The 19,204-nt window shown below is 36.4% G+C and overlaps 1 protein-coding gene across 3 annotated transcripts in view; it reads left to right on the forward strand.

The window, feature by feature from the left end:
- The window catches only part of LOC5563832 (potassium voltage-gated channel subfamily KQT member 1), a 435,691-nt gene that overhangs the window by 53,776 nt on the left and 362,711 nt on the right, over window positions 1-19,204 (forward strand). For all 3 annotated transcript variants that reach the window (XM_021842610.1, XM_021842612.1, XM_021842611.1), the window contains exon 3: window positions 7,944-8,078. In XM_021842610.1, the coding sequence (XP_021698302.1) occupies window positions 7,944-8,078 (135 nt within the window). The remainder of the gene's footprint in view (window positions 1-7,943; window positions 8,079-19,204) is intronic.

The following is a 19,204-nucleotide window of genomic DNA, read 5'->3' on the forward strand; positions in this document are numbered from 1 at the left end:
TTCCTTGGACTCGTCTTTAAATTTCACTAGGAATTGCTTTAGAACTTCCACTAGGATTTTTTTCAGCAATTCTTTCTGGTAATTTTTCTACAGATTCCTCCAGGGATTCATACAAAAACTTCCCTAGGGATTTCTTCAGTGATTCATCCAATGCATACTGTTTACGCAAGTTCAGATGGAATCAATGAGTTCAGATTAGAATAGTCAGACTGTAGTGTAACCGTAACTAAATCTCATGGAATTGTTATTCACTCAGTCACTCAGTACTGTTACCGCCAAAACTTAGCATTATGTGCAACAAACTTCCAGTAATAGGTCACTGTATTCATCAGAATTGCTTTTAGAAATAGTTCTGTACAGCAAAATCATATAAAAGACCAAAGTTGAGTACATTACAGTTAATAACCGATCAACAGTTTATGTAGTTAGTCCGTACGCGTCCAGTTTGTAATCGTCCAGAAATACAGTGATCGTTCAAAGTCAAGTGAACAGTTTACAGAACAGAACAGTCAATCGAAATACAGTCAGAATACTAGTTGAAGCTGAGTTTGCAATAAATAGCCGCATTATTACAGAGGATTTTGTGTACCAGTTCTCCGTCAAATAAACGTTGTGTTGTAGTTCAGCAATTTCATGTGCCAATTCTGCTACAGTTCCGATTATTACCGCGACCATGAATGAAAGGTGTCCGACAAGATTCCGACTACCACACAGACGGTCTTATGTGCGCAATCACATACCGTAAAACGGGGTAACTTTGATAGTTTTTTTCGAAGAAAACTTGAATATTTATGCATGCTGTTTCAAAGAATTTTAATTCATATTTTTAAAACAAGTACTGGTTTTCTAACTATCGATTCCAGCGGTTAGATTTCCAAAAGATTTATTCTTAATGGATATATAATTTTTAATATAATCAAAAGTCGGTTTTCTGTTTTGGGGTAACTTTGATAATGGAGCATCACTCGAACAAAATTAAATGAATTACAGAACATTTGTAGGGCGTTGCATATCTTTAGGTGTTTAACGCTATATGTAAATTTCTGACTAAGATTACAAAAATGGTCCCAGTTTGTAAAAATGGTATTCGCTAAGAGTTTTGAGACCGAATTCGAGTTCTACTATAACTAGGCTGTCAAGTATAAGTGACGAATTCATTATGACTTCATCAAATAGTGATCGTAGAACAGATTGTTTGAGAGCATTTCAAAATTGCTAAAATCTTATAAATTTTCCATATTTGCATATAAATCCTCAAATGTACTCGATTTCAACGGAAATAGCTTTAACATGAAGTGTCATACTAATACTCTTTACTTTTGCATTCGTTTTGCTTAACAGATTAATAGGAACTTTGTTATTTCGTTTAGTATGTTGAGAGTCTCGCATTATCAAAGTTACCCGCATTATCAAAGTTACCCCGTTTTACGGTACTTTAAAAATTGTACGAGAAAATCCTTCATAGATTTATTAAAAAACTCATCCAGCAAAACTTCAGGAATTTCCCTAGTAATTCCTCAAAAAACTCCTTCACCGATTTTCTGCCGAAATTCCTTCAAAAATTCCTACTGAAATACATGCAAATATTTACACCAGGAACTCTTACAATGATTCTACCCAGAATTCCTCCAAGAGATCATCAAGGAGTTCCTCCAAGGGTTCCACCAAGAATTCCTTCAGGAATTCTACGAGAAATACTGCAAAATAATTCATCAACACTTCCAACACGGAGTATAACCGGGAATTCCTTTGGAGATTCCGCTTGCAATTTTTTGAGAGGTTTCCCTAGGTTATCCTCCGGTATTCTTCTAGGCTCTAGAACAGGCCTGCCCAACCTTTTTGATCCACGGGCCAAATCTCAGAAACAATATTGTTCGGCGGGCCAAACTGTTTTTAATGAAGCGATTTCCAAAATGTTGGTGTGATGAAACATATTTTTTAAATATTTCTTTGGAGAAATTTGAAAAGATATTTGCTTATGTGATAATCTTGATAATTTTGTGAGAATTGTGATATCCTGCTTTAAAAATTCCGCACAGTTCTGTGAAATCATTGTCCAGGATTTTATAAAAATCGTTCTCTGAATTCTATTAGCAATTTTCGTAAGATTCTGGCAGAATCTCATCTAGTATTATTTGAAATCCCTGATTTTATTTATATTATGAGATTGAAGCCCTGAATTTTACGATAATCCAGTGTATGATTCTGTAAAAATTGTCTTAAATATTCCGCAAAACAACACTCTAAATTTATTATTATTATTATCGTATCCTACTCAGATTTCTTTAAGAAAATCACTAAGGATAGCTTAAGACAGTTTTACATTCTAATATCAATTATTCGATGATAGTAATTTTGCCATCATTCCGTGAACTCCTACAAGGCAAAATTACTCTTTGTGAAAATCCTGCCAAAGCTGTCCGAGTTGTGAAAATCCTGCCAAACCTGCTTCTGGATCTGTCTAATATTGGTTATAATCTTTCTCACGTATAGAATTCATGCTCAAGTGTTTTTAAAAATCCACGTTGAAATTCAATAAGATAGCGTTCGGTCGTAATCTTTTTGCCGACAACATTTGTTCGAACTTGAATTCAGGTTTGTCCATATAATAGTGATCATTTTGAATCCATATCAAATTTGGTACTTTTTTAAATGGAACATTTTCAACCATTTATGAAATAAATTTGCATGGATGAAAACTTGTAGAGAATCAACACAACAAAATATCTCAAAACAAAATTCAAGAATCTAAAGTTTCAATGTTTAAATGTCTAGTTCTAGAGTTTCTAGAGCAGTGAAGGGGCCAGATATAAGAAGAATTTTGAAGCTCTTCGCGGGCCGTACGTTGGGCAGGCCTGCTCTAGAATCTAGGGAATTTACAAAAAATATCTTTTATAAATTCCCGCAGTGTTTCCTTCAATGATTCATCCTTGTATTGTAGGGTTCGAGGCATTTGTTCAGGGATTTCTGCAGGAATTACTTCAAGCATCTACCAGAAATTTCCCTGATGATTCATAAAGAAATTAATCCATGATTTTTTTTCCAGTATTTCTTGGAGTATTTTTTCCAATGAATACACCAGAAATTAGCTTAGAGAACCCTTTAGGAACTCCTTCAGGGATCCCTGAAGGAATTCCTGTTTTGAATCCCAGGAGGAATTCCTTATAGAGTTGATGAAATATTGGTGAATTCCCAAATCACAGAAACCTGTATAAGAAATTTCCGGTGAAATCCTAATAATAAATTTCTGGAAAAATCACTGGAGAAATTTCTGAAAACCCTCAAGAATCCCTGGAAATATTCCGCAAGAAATTCCTTGCAAAAATCCTGATGAATCCCTAGAGGATTCCCGCGATTGATTCCTTAAGGAATTCCGGGAGCTAATGAAATCCAGAGAAGAACTGATGAAATCCCTAGAGGAACTCCTGATGGAATCCCTGGAGGAAGTTCAGGTGGAATCTCTAAAGTAACTCCTGCTGAAATCCCTGGAGAAACTTCTGATGGAATTGATAGAGTCACTCCTGATGGAATACAGGTGTAAACCCTGAAGGAACTCTTGATGAAATCTATAGTCCATCGTATAGCTTTGAATGTGCCGGAGGAAGTAAGGTGGACAATAAGTTTAACAATTTCAAAAAAAAAAAAGAAACTTTTTTTAACCAATACATTTGAGTACCTAAGGAAAAAAAAACTTTTTTATTGTACACGATTGTAATACTCATTAAATGATTCTTACTTACACTACAGCTTAATCATATGAATAACTTCATTAGTTTTTTATCGACAGAATATGTTTCGAGGAATTCTTGAAAGACTTCTTTTAAAAATAGTGATAGTTATTCTTAACAATGTCATGATGGGATATATAAGCAGTTCTCTCTGTATAAATCTCGAGAGAAATTTTTGAAGTTAGTCCTGAATATAATTCCATTGGATTACCACATATTCGAATTAATTAAAAAAGTTTTCTGAAGAAATTTCGTTATAATACCTTTAAGCAAACTCTGTATGAAACATTAGTATTATTGATGACGATGTCTTTGTTGTAGTATTCTATGAAGTCTTAGACAAATGACCGAGATAAGTAAATTAAATCCTTGGAAAACTCATGAAGTAATTTTCGTAGTTATTGTTAAATGATACTATGCCCCTATGCAGTTGATAGATTGCCTAAAGATTTAATTTGAATGGATATATATTTTTTCCCATAATCGAATGTTAGTTTTCTGTTTTGGGATTACTTTGATAATGGAGTATAAATTGAATAAAATTGAATAAATTACGTAACATTATAGGGCATTGCATACTTCTAGGCGTTAAACGTTATATGGAAATTTCTGACTTAGATTACAAAAATGGTCCCAGTTTGTTATATTATAATATTTCGTTTAGTATGTGGTGGGTAACGCACTATCATAGCTACCCGAATTATAGAAGAAAACCCCGTTTTGCGGTACTCTGCGGAACATGTTTTATCTTCCGCACCAAAATACCGCTATTTATTGAAAAAAAAACCACTTGTTTCTAAAATATTGACTGTTGAAAATGCAAAATTTGACTATTTCAATCATTTGGCATGCAAAATTTAAATTAAATTGATTTTTCCAACATGCTTGAAGTCTCTATACAAAATTTTGTGTTTCTCTTATATGGCAAAATACAATACTTTTCAAAACCATTAAAAAAACAACTTTTGAGTATCGACAATACTATGAGCTTTGATGATAATGATTGTTAACCCACATGAGGTTTGAATTCTGTGGCAAATAAAGCGAATAAATTGCCACCCAAGATGGCAAACTTGCAAGCAAATTGGATGCAATAGTAGAAAATTGCATTTTCAACACTCAATATTTCAACCCTTAATTTAGTAAATAACGGTATTTTTGTGCTTGAGAAAAAAACGTGTCCCGCATTATGATTATCAATAAAATTTAAAATACTTTCGATGCTCAAAAGTTATTTTTTGATGGCTTTGAAAAGTGTTGTATCGTGCCTAGAGGCGGGTCTACGTTCGAAACCATGGGTAGGACAAACGTTGGAAAATATTTTGTGCACAGTGAAGCTAAGAAAATTTTTAACTCTTGACTGGAAATTTAAAGTTCCTACACCTATTTCAGAGTCATTGCGTTTGGGCAGTTTCGAATTGAGTTGAGGAAATTTTACTGCTTCCAAGCGTTCTAAAAGAGATCTAAAAAATTTTGTTGAGAATTCCTCGTGATATTATTACAATAATGAATTTCATCACAAATTTATTAAGGTATTCACTCAAATAATCGGATGTTTCTCCGGAATTCTTTAAAAGTGTTCATTTGATTATTTTTCAATGAATTTCGCCACGAATTTGTTTTAAGATACCTCAAGAATTCAGCCAGGATTTTCCCAAGGAGAACCAGAGAAATGAATTTCCTCAGCGATTATTTCAGAAATTATCTGAAATCCTCCAAAAATTCTATGAATATTTTCCAAGAAAGTCCTAATTCCTCCAAGATTTTATCCAGTGATTTATCCATCGTTTTCCCTGGGACATCTTCCAAGATTCCCGGTGAAAACGCTTTCTAAAATTCAATCAACAACTTTTCCAACAATTTATATGAATTTTCTTTGAAATTGTCCTTCAGGATTTATATAAGATTTCAGCTAGGGATTTCCTTAAAGATACCTTCAGCAATTGCTCCAGAGATTCGTTCTATAATTCACACAGAAGTTCATCCCGTAATTCTTTGAGATTTTCTCAATTATATATTGAAATTGTTTTTCATAATTTTGTCTAATGAGAAATGCTAAGACACTTTTTCTGAAAAATAATCCTGTGGGTATTTTTAAAGAAAATCCTAGAGTAAACTTGTGTATGTTGCTAAGTCACCCTTACTTATCAAGGATCTCTGAAATAACTCGTGGACTCTTGAAAAAAGTTTAAGAAGGTTTCCTAGATAATTTGCTTAGATAATCGAAAAAAAAAATCGAATCTAGAGATTTGCAAAAACATTTTTTTGAAGAACTTTGGACTGAATTTCTATATGAGTTTGCTTACGAATGATCGAAGGAATTACTTAATAAATTGCTGAAGTGTGAATTGGTGTGAAAACTTAAATAAACTTTTGAAGATTGCATGAGAGTTTTTTTTAGAAACCTTTCAAAACATGTTTGGTAAAACTGCAGGAGTAATAAATAGAGGAAATGCTATAAAAAATTAGATTTGTTTGAAGAACCCTCAAGGAGTTGTGCATTTCTGAGAGGAAATGTGGATGAATTATTGAAGAAATATACATGAACAGGTGGAGGAATTCTTTCAAGGTTTCTGGAACAAACCATTAGGCTTTTTTTTTTTTCAAAAACTTTGGAATTAATCTTTGTGAACTTTCTCGAAAGAAATTCTCTAGAAATCTTTGGAAGAACTCCAAGAGTAGCAACTACCGAATTTGGTTGAAGGATTAGTAAAAAATATCTAGAGGAGATTCTAGAAAAGTTTAAGAAAAAAAATCAAAATAATATCTGAAGAAGTAGCTGGAGGATCCCGGAGGAGACCCTGAAGGTATTCTAAATAAAATAACTATGTTAAATCCTGATACCTCTGGAAATCTCAGACGAAATTCTTGAAGAACCATCAATGAACACAGTGTTATACAACTTCGACGACCTGTAGCTGAAAAATGTGACGTGCTGGAACATTTCTGAGAACAGCATCAGATTCAGCAATCCAAAATCTACTAAAGGAACATAATTTGATCCTTGGAATACGCAAAACTGTCATTTTTATTACACTGTGTTATTAGTAAAATAATTTTGTTTGAGGCATGACAGTATTTACTCACTGAAAAACTGAATATTAGTTCCAAAGTGGTCAAATAGGTCTCAAAAATTGCATCTAACTCTTCTTGTTCTTCTTCCTTTTCTTCTTCTTCTTCTTCTTCTTGCCATTACGTCCTCACTGGGATAAAGCCTGCTTCTTAGCTTAGTGTTCTTATGAGCACTTCCACAGTTATTTACTGAGAGCATTCTTTACCAAAGTTGCCATTTTCGCATTCGAAAACCGTGTGGCAGGTACGATGATACTCTATACCCAGGGAAATCAATGAAATTTTCATGACGAAGTGATCCTGAACCAACCGGGAATCGAACCCACACACCTTCAGCGAGTAATATCGCGAATCCGGTTAGGCGCATTCATTTCAGATTATATATTTATCGTTTACCAAAACGAATCCCTACCCCATATCCAAACTCCCAGTGTTAACTTGTGGAAGTGCAGAGGACTCCTCGGCTTCCATAAAGCAAGTAACACGTCAACATTTCCCTACCATCCCTAAATTGACCTGCATTCGGACGCAGCCGGCGCCGTTATTGTTTGTTATAATAATGAGAGCACCAGTTCTTACACATTGAGGATGCTACTGATCCCGAGTAGTGTCTGTTGGTTCCCTGTAGCAACTGCGGGCGGCCAATCATGCTCATGCTCATTTTACCGTATAGTCAAACCAGCTTCTAGGGAAAAAAAAATGTTATGTAATCTGATTTCAGAAATTTCATTTGGAATCTCTTTACATCCAAGCACAATCCAATCAACTTCATATTCACAGCAAAAAGAAGCAATGTTCTGCAACAAAAATCCACAACAGCACTATTTTCTTTGCCAATACAAACAATCTCGAACAATGACCAGCTAACGGACGGTGTTCAAGAATAAACCAACTTCTAATCACTCCCAACATGGCCTCCATTATATACCCTTAAATTGCTTTCGGTCAAGGTTGCCTACTCATCAATCCGCTCCTTGCCAGTGCCCGAGCTCACGATATATTTCTCGCCACATTCAAGAACTGAAACAAGCAAACTTGGCAGACAGTAAAAAGGAAGGATATCCTCCACAAATTTCCTGTATTACATCTATGTGTATCAGCAGGTCACTAACTCTCTTTTCCCATTTCAATTCTATTCAACAGATTCTTCATGGTGTTCACATGTTTGGCCTTAAGTGTCTTCTCAACTATTCAGGAATACGAGGAACAAGCAATCGCCATCTTATTCGTCATGGAAATTATCGTAGTTATATGGTTTTCGATCGAGTTCTTCCTACGGTGAGTATTGGTCGTTGTTTGTGTTAGGATATGGGAACATTAACACATATACCCACTGCAACTTTATGGATCACGGGACGAGCACAAATAGAAACGTATGTCAACCGGGGTGAGGACAGGGTTGTTACATATCAGTGTAATTGAGCTGGTAAATTGCAGTCATTGATTGGTTCGGTTTGCTGCTGGCCCTGCCCTGTGGCTAAGGGAACATATATATGAAAGAAGAAGGGAGGGCCATAAATCATAAATTGCCGTACAGCTAATCAATAACTGATATTAGACAAAGCGACGCAATTATCGGCAGGTACTTTTCATGTGTTCACAGAGACAAGTTGATTATGATGTTTTGTTTGCTTATGACAGAACTGTTTGATTGTGGGCAAACAGCATTTTTCAGATGAAATCTGGAAAGTTATGAGGATTGTTATCAACCTACCTGTGAGAATATCCATTGTCCAAATTAGTGTGTTGATTTTGAAAAGCTTACAACCTGCTTTTAAATGGGGATAGTATTTTTTATTTCCTACAGATAGTTTTGTAGGATGACAAGGTCCCAAAGAGGGTCAAAATTTATTGCAGGGTATATACAGTTTTCCTTTGACAAAAACCATATTGATGCATAACACGATGATATTTTGTTCGTCAAGATATTCCTATTTATTATCATTGTAAACGAGTGCAAAAAATGGCAAGTTATGACAAGTTAAAAATTGTGGAAGTGCTCATTGAACACTAAACTGAGAAAAAGGCTTTGTCCCAGTGAGGACTTAAAATTTGATACAACAAGAGGTATAAATATGGCAGTTATTGTGGTCCGTTTCACTTCATCAGATAGATTACATGTCACAGCAAACATTAGATTTTTTCATTGATTCTATTATTATACTCATTGTGGTCGCTATTCTTAAAATACACGGAAAAATAAATACTCCGAAGAGTAATTAGAATCATTGTTCTAGGTCAGTTAAATGTAACTCTATCGAGATGCATTGCAGAATAGTTTACTTTTTGATCGAAAACACCTCACTGAGTCCATAATTGCCAGGAAAGATGAATGGGCTCAATTCAAGCGACTAAACCCATTCAACTGGATCTGTCCATCACAAATCATCAATGGAAAACTCCTGACAAAATTCATCTTTCACTTCTCGCGTGATCTCTCCTGGTGCAATAAACTCAAAGCGATGAACAACAACAAGGACAACGAGTGAAAGAGAGAGAGTCAACATATCAAGTTGATTGATTGGTGATTGGCAAATTGTGCGAAATGGATTGTTCTCTGTTGTCAACGTTAGTCGTCGTGCTGGTCGATGCCTACCGGGAGGCGTAAAACATTCTTGTTCAGTTACCCGGCTTTCCCTTGAGGTAAACACCGTCGTCAGGTTTACCGGTATGTAGTATAGTACCATAGAGAAGAACGGAGAATGGTCATACTTGGAAAGCTACGACATGACATGCCTACATACATATCGTTGCTTTCGGCATCCGACCGTTAGGAATTTGGACTCCTTTCACATCGTGAAATGCATAGCTTTTTGGAGTTGAATGTCAACTTTCGGTTCGGAAAACGCATAAAACTATGCCAGAAAATCCAATTCTGACCAATATTCTGGTCTATAACCGGACAGTTATACAATCGTTGTCCAACGTTGCGCTTCTTATCATTACGTCCCCACTGATACAAAGCCTGCTTCCCAGCTTAATGTTCAACGTGCACCTCCTCAGCTATAAACTGAGAGTTTTTTTTTTTTTTTTTTTGACAAAGTAGCCATTTTCGCATTTGTGTATCGTGTGGCAAGCAGGATGATACTATATGCCCAAGAAAATCAAGGAAACTTCCATTACGAAAAGTTCCCGGACCGACCAGGAAACGAACCCAGACAACTCCAGCATGGCTTTGCTCTGTAGCCACAGATGTTACTACTAGGATTCATCGCTTTATAGCGCATCTCGAAGAGCATAGCTGTCAACTATTTCCTGTTAAATTTCAAGTTGTTTTGACAGTTAAAAAAAATGTGGGTGGAGAATTTGAATGAAATCTTTTTGAAGAAGCTATTGGACATTTTTCAATGTTTCTCAAAAGATGTTTCATTAGAAATTATTTTTAGTATTTTTCGAAAATATTTTGATTCAAATTCAGTTTTTTGAGAGCGTTTAGGAAAATCGAAAAAGTCGAAAGAAAAAATCTTCGACAGTTGTTTACCATTTCACCAAGAATTCGTGGTGTTCCTTTTCAAGGTGTGACACTTTACGGAATAAATCATTTAAATCCCTTCGATGAATGACTTTTCACGGATTGTACTATTTCACGGAATCAATTAAATTGTTGTTTTTGAGAGCTGCCTGAATACTGAGTATGAATTATATATACAGAATTATAATTGGCTTTATATATAGAAAAAATCTCCCATATTATTATCGATTTATGCTGTAATATTAAATAAACAATCAGTGACAAAATTGAGTAACAAAATGCTGTTTTCCACACAAATTGCTCAAGATTGTCAGGAGTCTTTATCTAAGCTTCTAATGGTCCGAATTAGCTAAAATTCGATTGACGACCTACCTGCATTCTGGACCGACCGTGAACCCAGGCAATTTCAGCATGGCTTTGTTTCATAGCTGCGGATTTTTCCACTTAACTAAGGAAGGATCTTGGCGAACTCTGCGAAGAATTCATTTAGTTACTTATCATCAAAGCTCTAGTATGTGTAGCATGAACTTGCAAACACTTGGTGCAATACTTCAAGAAAAATTTTGGAAGTTTAATTAGATCGGAATATTGAGACCATTTTCCGGAATTATAACAAATATTTTTTTAAAGTTTTTCTAAATGGTACATTTTACCCAAAAAATTGTTATTATTTTCTCGCATGTTCGCTAAAAACATAAAAAATTATTTCAATTGTCCTGATACCTATATAAATATCCTCTGAGAAGTGTGATCTTGAGATTCTCCTTTAACTTTTTTTTCAATTCTACCAGAACATAGTAACATGGATTCCGCCCGGAACATCATGACACCTTAGTTACACCAAACCAGCGTGGTTGCAAGGTTTTAAAACAATTCCACATAGACCCTAAAATATTTTAGGGGAACAAGGTTTAATTCGAACCAAGTAACAGTTTTTTGGTCATATATTTCCAGCACGATGAACAGCATGAAAAGTTGTATGTTTTCTTGAAAGCCTGATTTAGCGCGTCCACTCTTCTTGTGATATCAAGACATGTTTGAACAAAATTCTTCAGAAGATCCGAATTGGGCCAACCTTGTTCAAATTTGGACCCCAACGTTCTAATTATCGTTTTTTTTTTTGCTATGATATTTATACAATACAACTCCGATTTGCTGGTATCCAGCCCTGTCGTCCTGCTCAGTCGCGCTTAGTCGACGACTAAGAAGCTTTTCTCAGATATTTTAACGCCCTTTGGGAAATTCAAGCTGTATCATCGACCTGAATTAATTTAACTTTGTTGCATGTAGATCAGGTGCAACTAAACGCCCTGTTTAACATCAATCGAAATTGTCAAGCTGTATCAACGCCATAGGGTAATTTGACCTTGTATTAATTGGATCAGTTGCATTTAACGCCCTGTAGGATATCAGTAAATTATTACAAGCTATATTAACGCCCTGGAGTAGTTTGACTTTATTCTATGTAGATCGAGTGTGTATTAATGGTCTAAAGACATCAATTCCTAGTTGTATCAACGCCCTGGAGTATTGTGACTTTGCTCTATGTAGATCAGGTGCAACTCAACGCCCTGTATGACATCAATAGATCAAGCTGTATCAACGCCCTAGAATAGTTTGACGTTATTCCACACAGATCTTTGCGAGATCGGGAGCATCTCTATGCCCTGTAGAAAATCAATCAAATTGTCTTATCTGTATCAAGTAGTTATTTGACCTTATTATGTGTATTCGGCGCATCTTGACGCTCTGTAAGACATCAATCGAAATTTTCAAATTGTTTCAACACCCTAGACAAATTTGACTACATTCCACACGTATCTTTGCGAGATCTGGAGCATCTTTACGCCTTGTAGAAAATCCATCAACATTCCCGAGCTGTATAAACGCCCTGGAGTGTTTTGACTTTGCCCAATGTAGATCAGGTTCATCTCAATGCTCTGTAGGACATCAATTGAAAATTCTAAGTTTTATCAACGCTATGCAGTAATTTGATATTGTTTCACGTAGATCAGATGCATCTTAACTCCCTGTATGACATAAATCGATCCATCTGTGTCGACGCTCTGGAATGGCTTGACTTTATTCCATATAGATCTTTGTGAGATCTGGAACATCTCAACGCCCTGAGTCAATAGAAATTTTCATGCTCTATTAACTAGAGTAATAAGACTTTATTCCATGTAGATCAGGTGCATTTTGACGCTCTGTAGGACATCAATTAAAACTTCCTAGCTCTGACAACGCCCTGGAAAAATGGCTTTATTCCACACAGACCTTTGCGAGATCTAGAGCATCTGAACGCTCTGTAGAAAATCAATCAAAACCTACGTGTTCCAGGGCGTTGATACACCTTGGAGTAATTTGAGCATATTCCATGGATATCAGATACAACTTAACGCCCTGTAGGACATTAATTGTATACTCTGAGCTGGATCAACGCCCTGGAATAAGTTGTCCTTTTTCCATGTAGATCAGGTGCATGTGACCGCCCTTTAGGACTTAATTTGATAATTCCAAGCTGTATCAACGCCCTGGAGTAAGAGTCCACAAAGATCTTGGCGAGATCTGAAGCATCTTTACGCCCTATAGCAAATCAATCGATTTTTTCTTGCTGTATCAAACCCCTACGGTCATTTGACGTTATCCTATGTAGATCATGCGCACCTCATAGCCCCTATCAATCGAGATTGCCAAGCTGCAACAACGCTCTGGAGTAATTTGATTTTTCCTCAAATAGATGAGCTGTATCTTAGCGCCCTGTAGGAAATCATTTAATAAATTCATTGCTGTTTCAACGCCTTGGAGTAATTTGTTCTTATCCTTTGCCGATTAGGTGCATCTTAACGCCCTGTAGAACGTCTATTGTAAATTACAGGATGTATCAACACCCAGGAGGAATTTGACAGTATTCCAAATAGATCAGGTGTCTTCGAACGTCCTGTTTCAGATTAAAATTGGTCCTATATCAATTATAATTAGTTAGCTATATCAACGCTCTGGAGTAATTTGACTTTTTTTCACCTGTATCTTCGCAAGATCAATCGAAATTTCCAAGCTGCTTCAACGCACTGAAATTATTTGACCTTGTATTATGTGGATCAGCTGCATCTTAATTCCCTGATTAATATCAATTGCAAATTCTAAGCGTTACTTGCGAAAAAAAATGAGCTTATTCTATGAAGATAAAGTGCGCCTTAATGCCCTAAATGAATTAAAAATTCCAAGTTGTATCGACGCCCTGGAGTAATTTGACCTTATTTCAAGAAGACAAAGTGCATCTTAACGCCCTGAAGGATATCAATTGTAAAATACAAGCTTCTTATACGCTCATGCATTTTTGAATGATCTGACATTGTCTTATGTAGATCATTTGCATCTTAACACTCTGTATCATTTGAAAATTTCAAGCTGTATCAAGGCCCTGGAGTAATGTGACCTTATCGTACATAGTTCAGCTGCATATTAACGCCCTTTGTGGCATCAATCAAAATGATTAAGCTTCATTCACGTCATGGAGTTTGACCATGTTTCATTTAGGTCAGACCTGTAGGACAAAAGCTGAAAATTCCAACCAGTATCAACGTTCTGGAGTGTTTTGACTCTATTATATGTAAATCGGCTGCATCTCATAGTCCTGTAGGGCATCAATAAAAAATTTCAAGCTTTATCAACGCTCTGAAGTATATTGAACTAATTCCACGTAGATCATATGCATATCAACGCCCTGTATGGTTTTAAAGGAAATTGTTTAGCTGTAATTTGATTAATTTGATATTGTCTCAGATAGCTCATCTTAATTCTCTGTAGAAAAATTATTTAAAATTCAAAACTTTATCAACGCCCTGGAGAAATAAGACCTTAATTCACATAGTTCAGGTACATTTCTACGCTCTGTAGGACACCAATCGAAATTGTCAAGCTGTATAAACACCCTGGAGTAATCAGGAGCAAATTAACGCCCTGTAGAGAATCAATTGAAATTTCCGAGCTATGCAACCCCTTTGTCACCACTGATTTCTGAAATTCTGATATTTCTTTGGTATATAAATCACTTTTTCGTGTGAAAAGAAAAATTATGTTGAAATTGCTACATAACTTCAGCATGAAATAATATCGATCGAATCATCTCAAGTTGCTCCTGAAGTTTTATGAGATTACATGAAATTTTGAAGCAGAAAAAAATCATTTCATATCTAAAAACAATCAGTTCGTATTCTTGTTCATTTTGGGCCAATAGTATTCAAGTGATAGAGACGAAAATTCATTATCAAGTACGCAGGGCCGGATTTACAAATGTGGGGGCCCTTTACTAAGAAACACATTTTGTTCGATTAGAATAGATTAGTTAATTTTAATATTATTTGTAAGGATTTCATTATAAGACAAGTTTATATGTTTACAGGCTAAATTCAATATTTTTAGGGCTTACTCGTCAACAATAAATTTTTTTTCTTGTTGGTATCTTATTTCAAATTTTGCTCATTCTATTCCTGTTTTAATGTTCATGTTGTTGAACATAAAGTTTTTTTTTAACAGTTTTGAGTTGAAGAAATTGATATAGGGCTGGTAGCAGATCGTTTTCTAGAAAATTATTATTCTTCTTTAAATGCAAGTCTCTAAAAATCTCTATTCTCAATGGAATTCCAAGTGGTTGTCCATTAATCACGCGACACCCCCTACCCCCCTTGTGGTTTTTTGTTCATACAAAAAATTGTTTGGACCATCGTCTTTGGCCAGACCCCCCTTCCCCCCATAAATGATCACGTGAGTAATGGACGACACCTAACAAGGGAAGGTCACGATGGTGTTACACGGGGTTTTCAACCGGACCATTTTTGTTAGATTCTACATGCCGAAATAAGAAAAACCCCAAAGCCTTTCGGGTGATGGACCAGTGGTGTAGCCAGGAGGGGCTCTGAAAGGGGCAATTTTATACGTATATTATATTATTAAGCTAATTGGAAATTTGACAAAAATATTTTTTTAGTATCTATTGTGATGGCAGAGAACAGAATTGACATTAATGTATGTTTGAAATGTATTTTCCATGCCATAGGCGCAATCGGGATGGGTTTAGTATTTGTATACTATTCTAATAAAACCAATTTTTTTTGTGTCTATAGTCCATGTTAGTTACGCCAATGGCATGGAAAATTCATTGTCCATAGTCCATGTTAGTTACGCCAATGGCATGGAAAATACATTTTAAACATACATTAATGTCAATTCTGTTCTCTGCCATCACAATAGATACTAAAAAAATATTTTTGTGAAATTGCCAATTAGCTTAATAATATAATATACGTACAAAATTGCCCCTTTCAGAGCCCCTCCTGGCTACACCACTGGTCCATCACCCGAAAGGCTTTGGGGTTTTTCATATTTTGACATGTAGAATCTAGCAAAAGTAGTCCGGTTGAAAACCCCGTGTAACACCATCGTGACCTTCCCTTGTAAGATCTCTAATTTAATCAAAATGGTATCTAAAATTTCTTTTTTACTTGTTCTGGTTAAAGTGATGCAAAATTCTGCAGGCTCAAGAGAAAAATTGCGGCTTACTCGAAGAAAAATTTCAAGAAATCTTCTAGTGGTTTGTCCAAAGATTTCATCTGGATTATTTTTAGGGACTAATTCAGGGATCTTTCCAGAGATTCCTTTACCGATTCTCCCAGAAAATCTTCCAGCGATTTTTCAAAGGATGCTTAGATTTCCTCTAGAATTTTCTCTAGGAAATCCTTGAGCACTCTAACGATATTACCTTCAGTAATTTCCTCAGAGACACCCTGATTTTTTTTTCCAAAGCTATACAAGGTATCAGGTATCAGGTATCAGAAGGCCGGCTCCAAAGGCACGTTCCCCACCAGTTGGGAGATTTGTGCCATCGCCATATTTGAGCCTATTTCATCATCTACCCGATGGGAGAGGAAAGGGAAGGGAAAGATGGGAGGAAATAGGAGTGGGGTCCCTTGAAGAGGGAAAATCGCATAAGCGAAATGAGAGCATGTAGCTCCATACCACAATGGGTTCGAACAGCGCCCTAAAAAGGGCACTGAGCAATTCTCGCTGAAACCAGGCCGCCATCGGCACCCATTGTTAGAATTCCAATTTATGTCTCTGATCGCTAGCTTTCGATAAAACTTAAGGGTGGTCCTTTTTGTTTTCTCAAATTGGTGGACCCCTCGTACGCCAGCTAGCTAAACAGTTTGCAAAAAAGCCCATTTTTTGATAAATCTTGGGTATTTCTTCACGTGATATGTCTCATATTTCCCTTGGAACACATACCAAACTTAATGGCATCGTATAGAGAAAGGATATAGCTTTCATTTGAAGTTAAAAAAAATCCGGCGGCCATTTTGAATTTGGCCGCCATCTTTAATTTTGTTAGAAAAATCGTTTTTTCACCATTAGCGCACCGCTCGTTTTGAATTCTGAGATCACCATCAGAAAGCTGAGGAAAAATTGCGTAAGATAGGCTACAGAAACTAGGTGTGCAATGGTATTTACCCTATGAAATGAACGATTTTCTAAAACATGTTCCACGATTTTGACGTATATGGCGAGTGCAATCAATGCAAACATCATTTTTGGTACAACAAAGATACAAGTTTTCAATAGTTGGTGTATTTGTCGAGTCAGATGAAGAATAGGAGTATTATTTTGAGTGAAAAAATCTGGCGGCCATCTTGGATTTTGACGCCATCTTGGTTTTAAGTAGTAAAATGAGTTTTCACCTTAATAACACTCAACATGTTGAATTTTAATGCCACCGTTACACTTACTATTCTTCTTGTTCTTCTTTTTCCTGACGTTACGTCCCTACTGGAATAGAGCCAGCCTCTAAGCTTCAAAAATAAATCAACAAGTAGAATTTTTTGACGCTTATTTGCCACCTGAATGATTGTTCTGCATATCTGCGAGTTGAAAAATAGCATTAATTCTTTCATTTATTTGGTCTGAAACCATTGATAGAAATGAACAATCTGTTGAACAGCTAAAATAAGATAAGAAATAAAGAATCTGTTTGTTTTTTAACGGAGATCTTTAATTAATTAAACATGAAGAGCGCTGAGATGGTAAAAAATCATTCTACTGCTAAAAACTAAGATGGCGTCGAAATCCAAGATGGCCACCAGATTTTCCAAACTCAAAATGATTCACCTGAGTTTCGGCATTACGTCTACATTAGAACAAAGCCTGCTTCTCACCTTTCAATTTCGCTATTTTTCACATGCATGTTGGGTGTTAGTAAAAACAATACTTTATGATTCAGAAAATCAAGGATTTTTTTTGCTTAAAAAATTAATATTTCCATAGCGTTAGCGTTAGCGTTAGCGTTAGCGTTAGCGTAGTTACGGTATACTTCGTAGATTGGATACTAGCAACATTCATGTTTCTTTTTAATAATCTCATCCTGACTACTTTCAAGAACAAGGCAGGGGAGTATACCTTGTTCAAATCATAAACAAGAATACTAAAAGCATGAATATCGCTATTCCCGGCCACGCCCATCTTTACCGTAACTTGGGATAGGGGAAGGAAATGTTGATGTAGCACTTACTTAATGAGAGGCCACCGACTCAGCGACACCCTCATAAGTGCTACGGAGTTGGAGGTTGGGGAAGGTATATTGTCAGGATTCGCCTAGAAAGCTGGCGATAGACCATAAATATTTGTTGTTTAAGCGTTTTCAAATTAATCTTTTGAATGCCGGCAATCAAAAGAGAAAACAATAGCTTATTTATAGTATAAATAGTATTTCGCGAAATGCTTGTCGATTGTGCAGTAATATTTTTGCTCAACAACCAGTAAAAAGCAAAACCGATCCCTCCAGGGTCATCGGATTGTGTAACGATACGCGTAAAAAAAAAAAAAAAAAAATCACGCCTATTGAAAAACTGTACTGTGCTCATTGAAAAACTGTACTGGGTGGTACTGTATTTTTAGATAATCGAAAAACGAAAGGAAGCGCGTTCGAACTAAACACCCTAGGACACAGTCGGTTTTTCTGCTCAAAATTATACGAAAAGCAGGATCGATCCCTCCAGGGTCATCGAACAGTTAAAAAGCATCCACAACCGATTGTTAGTTGCGTTACACCCGCCCGGACAGAATGCGCAATCTGAACATAATTATCAAACTCCGAAAATAACATTTTCCGTTCAAGAAACGATCAGAAGTTCCACGACGCGAACAAAAACGATCCGGAAGGCTCACAAAAGAAAAAGTATCATACTGGAACAAACTCACCGGATTGATTCTCTAAATTTATGTGCTGCATGTCACTTCCGGATGGTTCGGTGAACTTCGGGCGGCCAAAAACCAACAGTACTGAGGACACAAATCAAACAAATCACTTTTTCATTTTTCACTTTTCACTATTCCATTTCTGAATGTAAAAACGGTCCTGCTTGGGCTTCACGAAGCACTACCCAGCAAGACGCTCCAAAACAGAAGAAAAAAAAAAATCTCCGGCGACGAAAACATGCGCGAAACTGTGAGCTAAATCTATTGGACGACGCAAAACCGAACTGTCCTGCTTGGGCTTCACGAAGCACTACCCAGCAAGACGCTCCAAAACAGGAAAAAACAAAATCTCCGGCGACTAAAACATGCGCGAAACTGTGAGCTAAATCTATCGGACGACGCAAAACCGAACTGTCCTGCTTGGGCTTCACGAAGCACTACCCAGCAAGACGCTCCAAAACAGGAAAAAACAAAATCTCCGGCGACGAAAACATGCGCGAAACTGTGAGCTAAATCTATCGGACGACGCAAAACCGAACTGTCCTGCTTGGGCTTCACGAAACACTACCCAGCAAGACGCTCCAAAACAGAAGAAAAAAAAATCTCCGGCGACGAAAACATGCGCGAAACTGTGAGCTAAATCTATCGGACGACGCAAAACCGAACTGTCCTGCTTGGGCTTCAC

The sequence above is a fragment of the Aedes aegypti genome, chromosome 2, assembly GCF_002204515.2.
Source record: "Aedes aegypti strain LVP_AGWG chromosome 2, AaegL5.0 Primary Assembly, whole genome shotgun sequence".
Taxonomy (NCBI): Eukaryota; Metazoa; Arthropoda; class Insecta; order Diptera; family Culicidae; genus Aedes; species Aedes aegypti.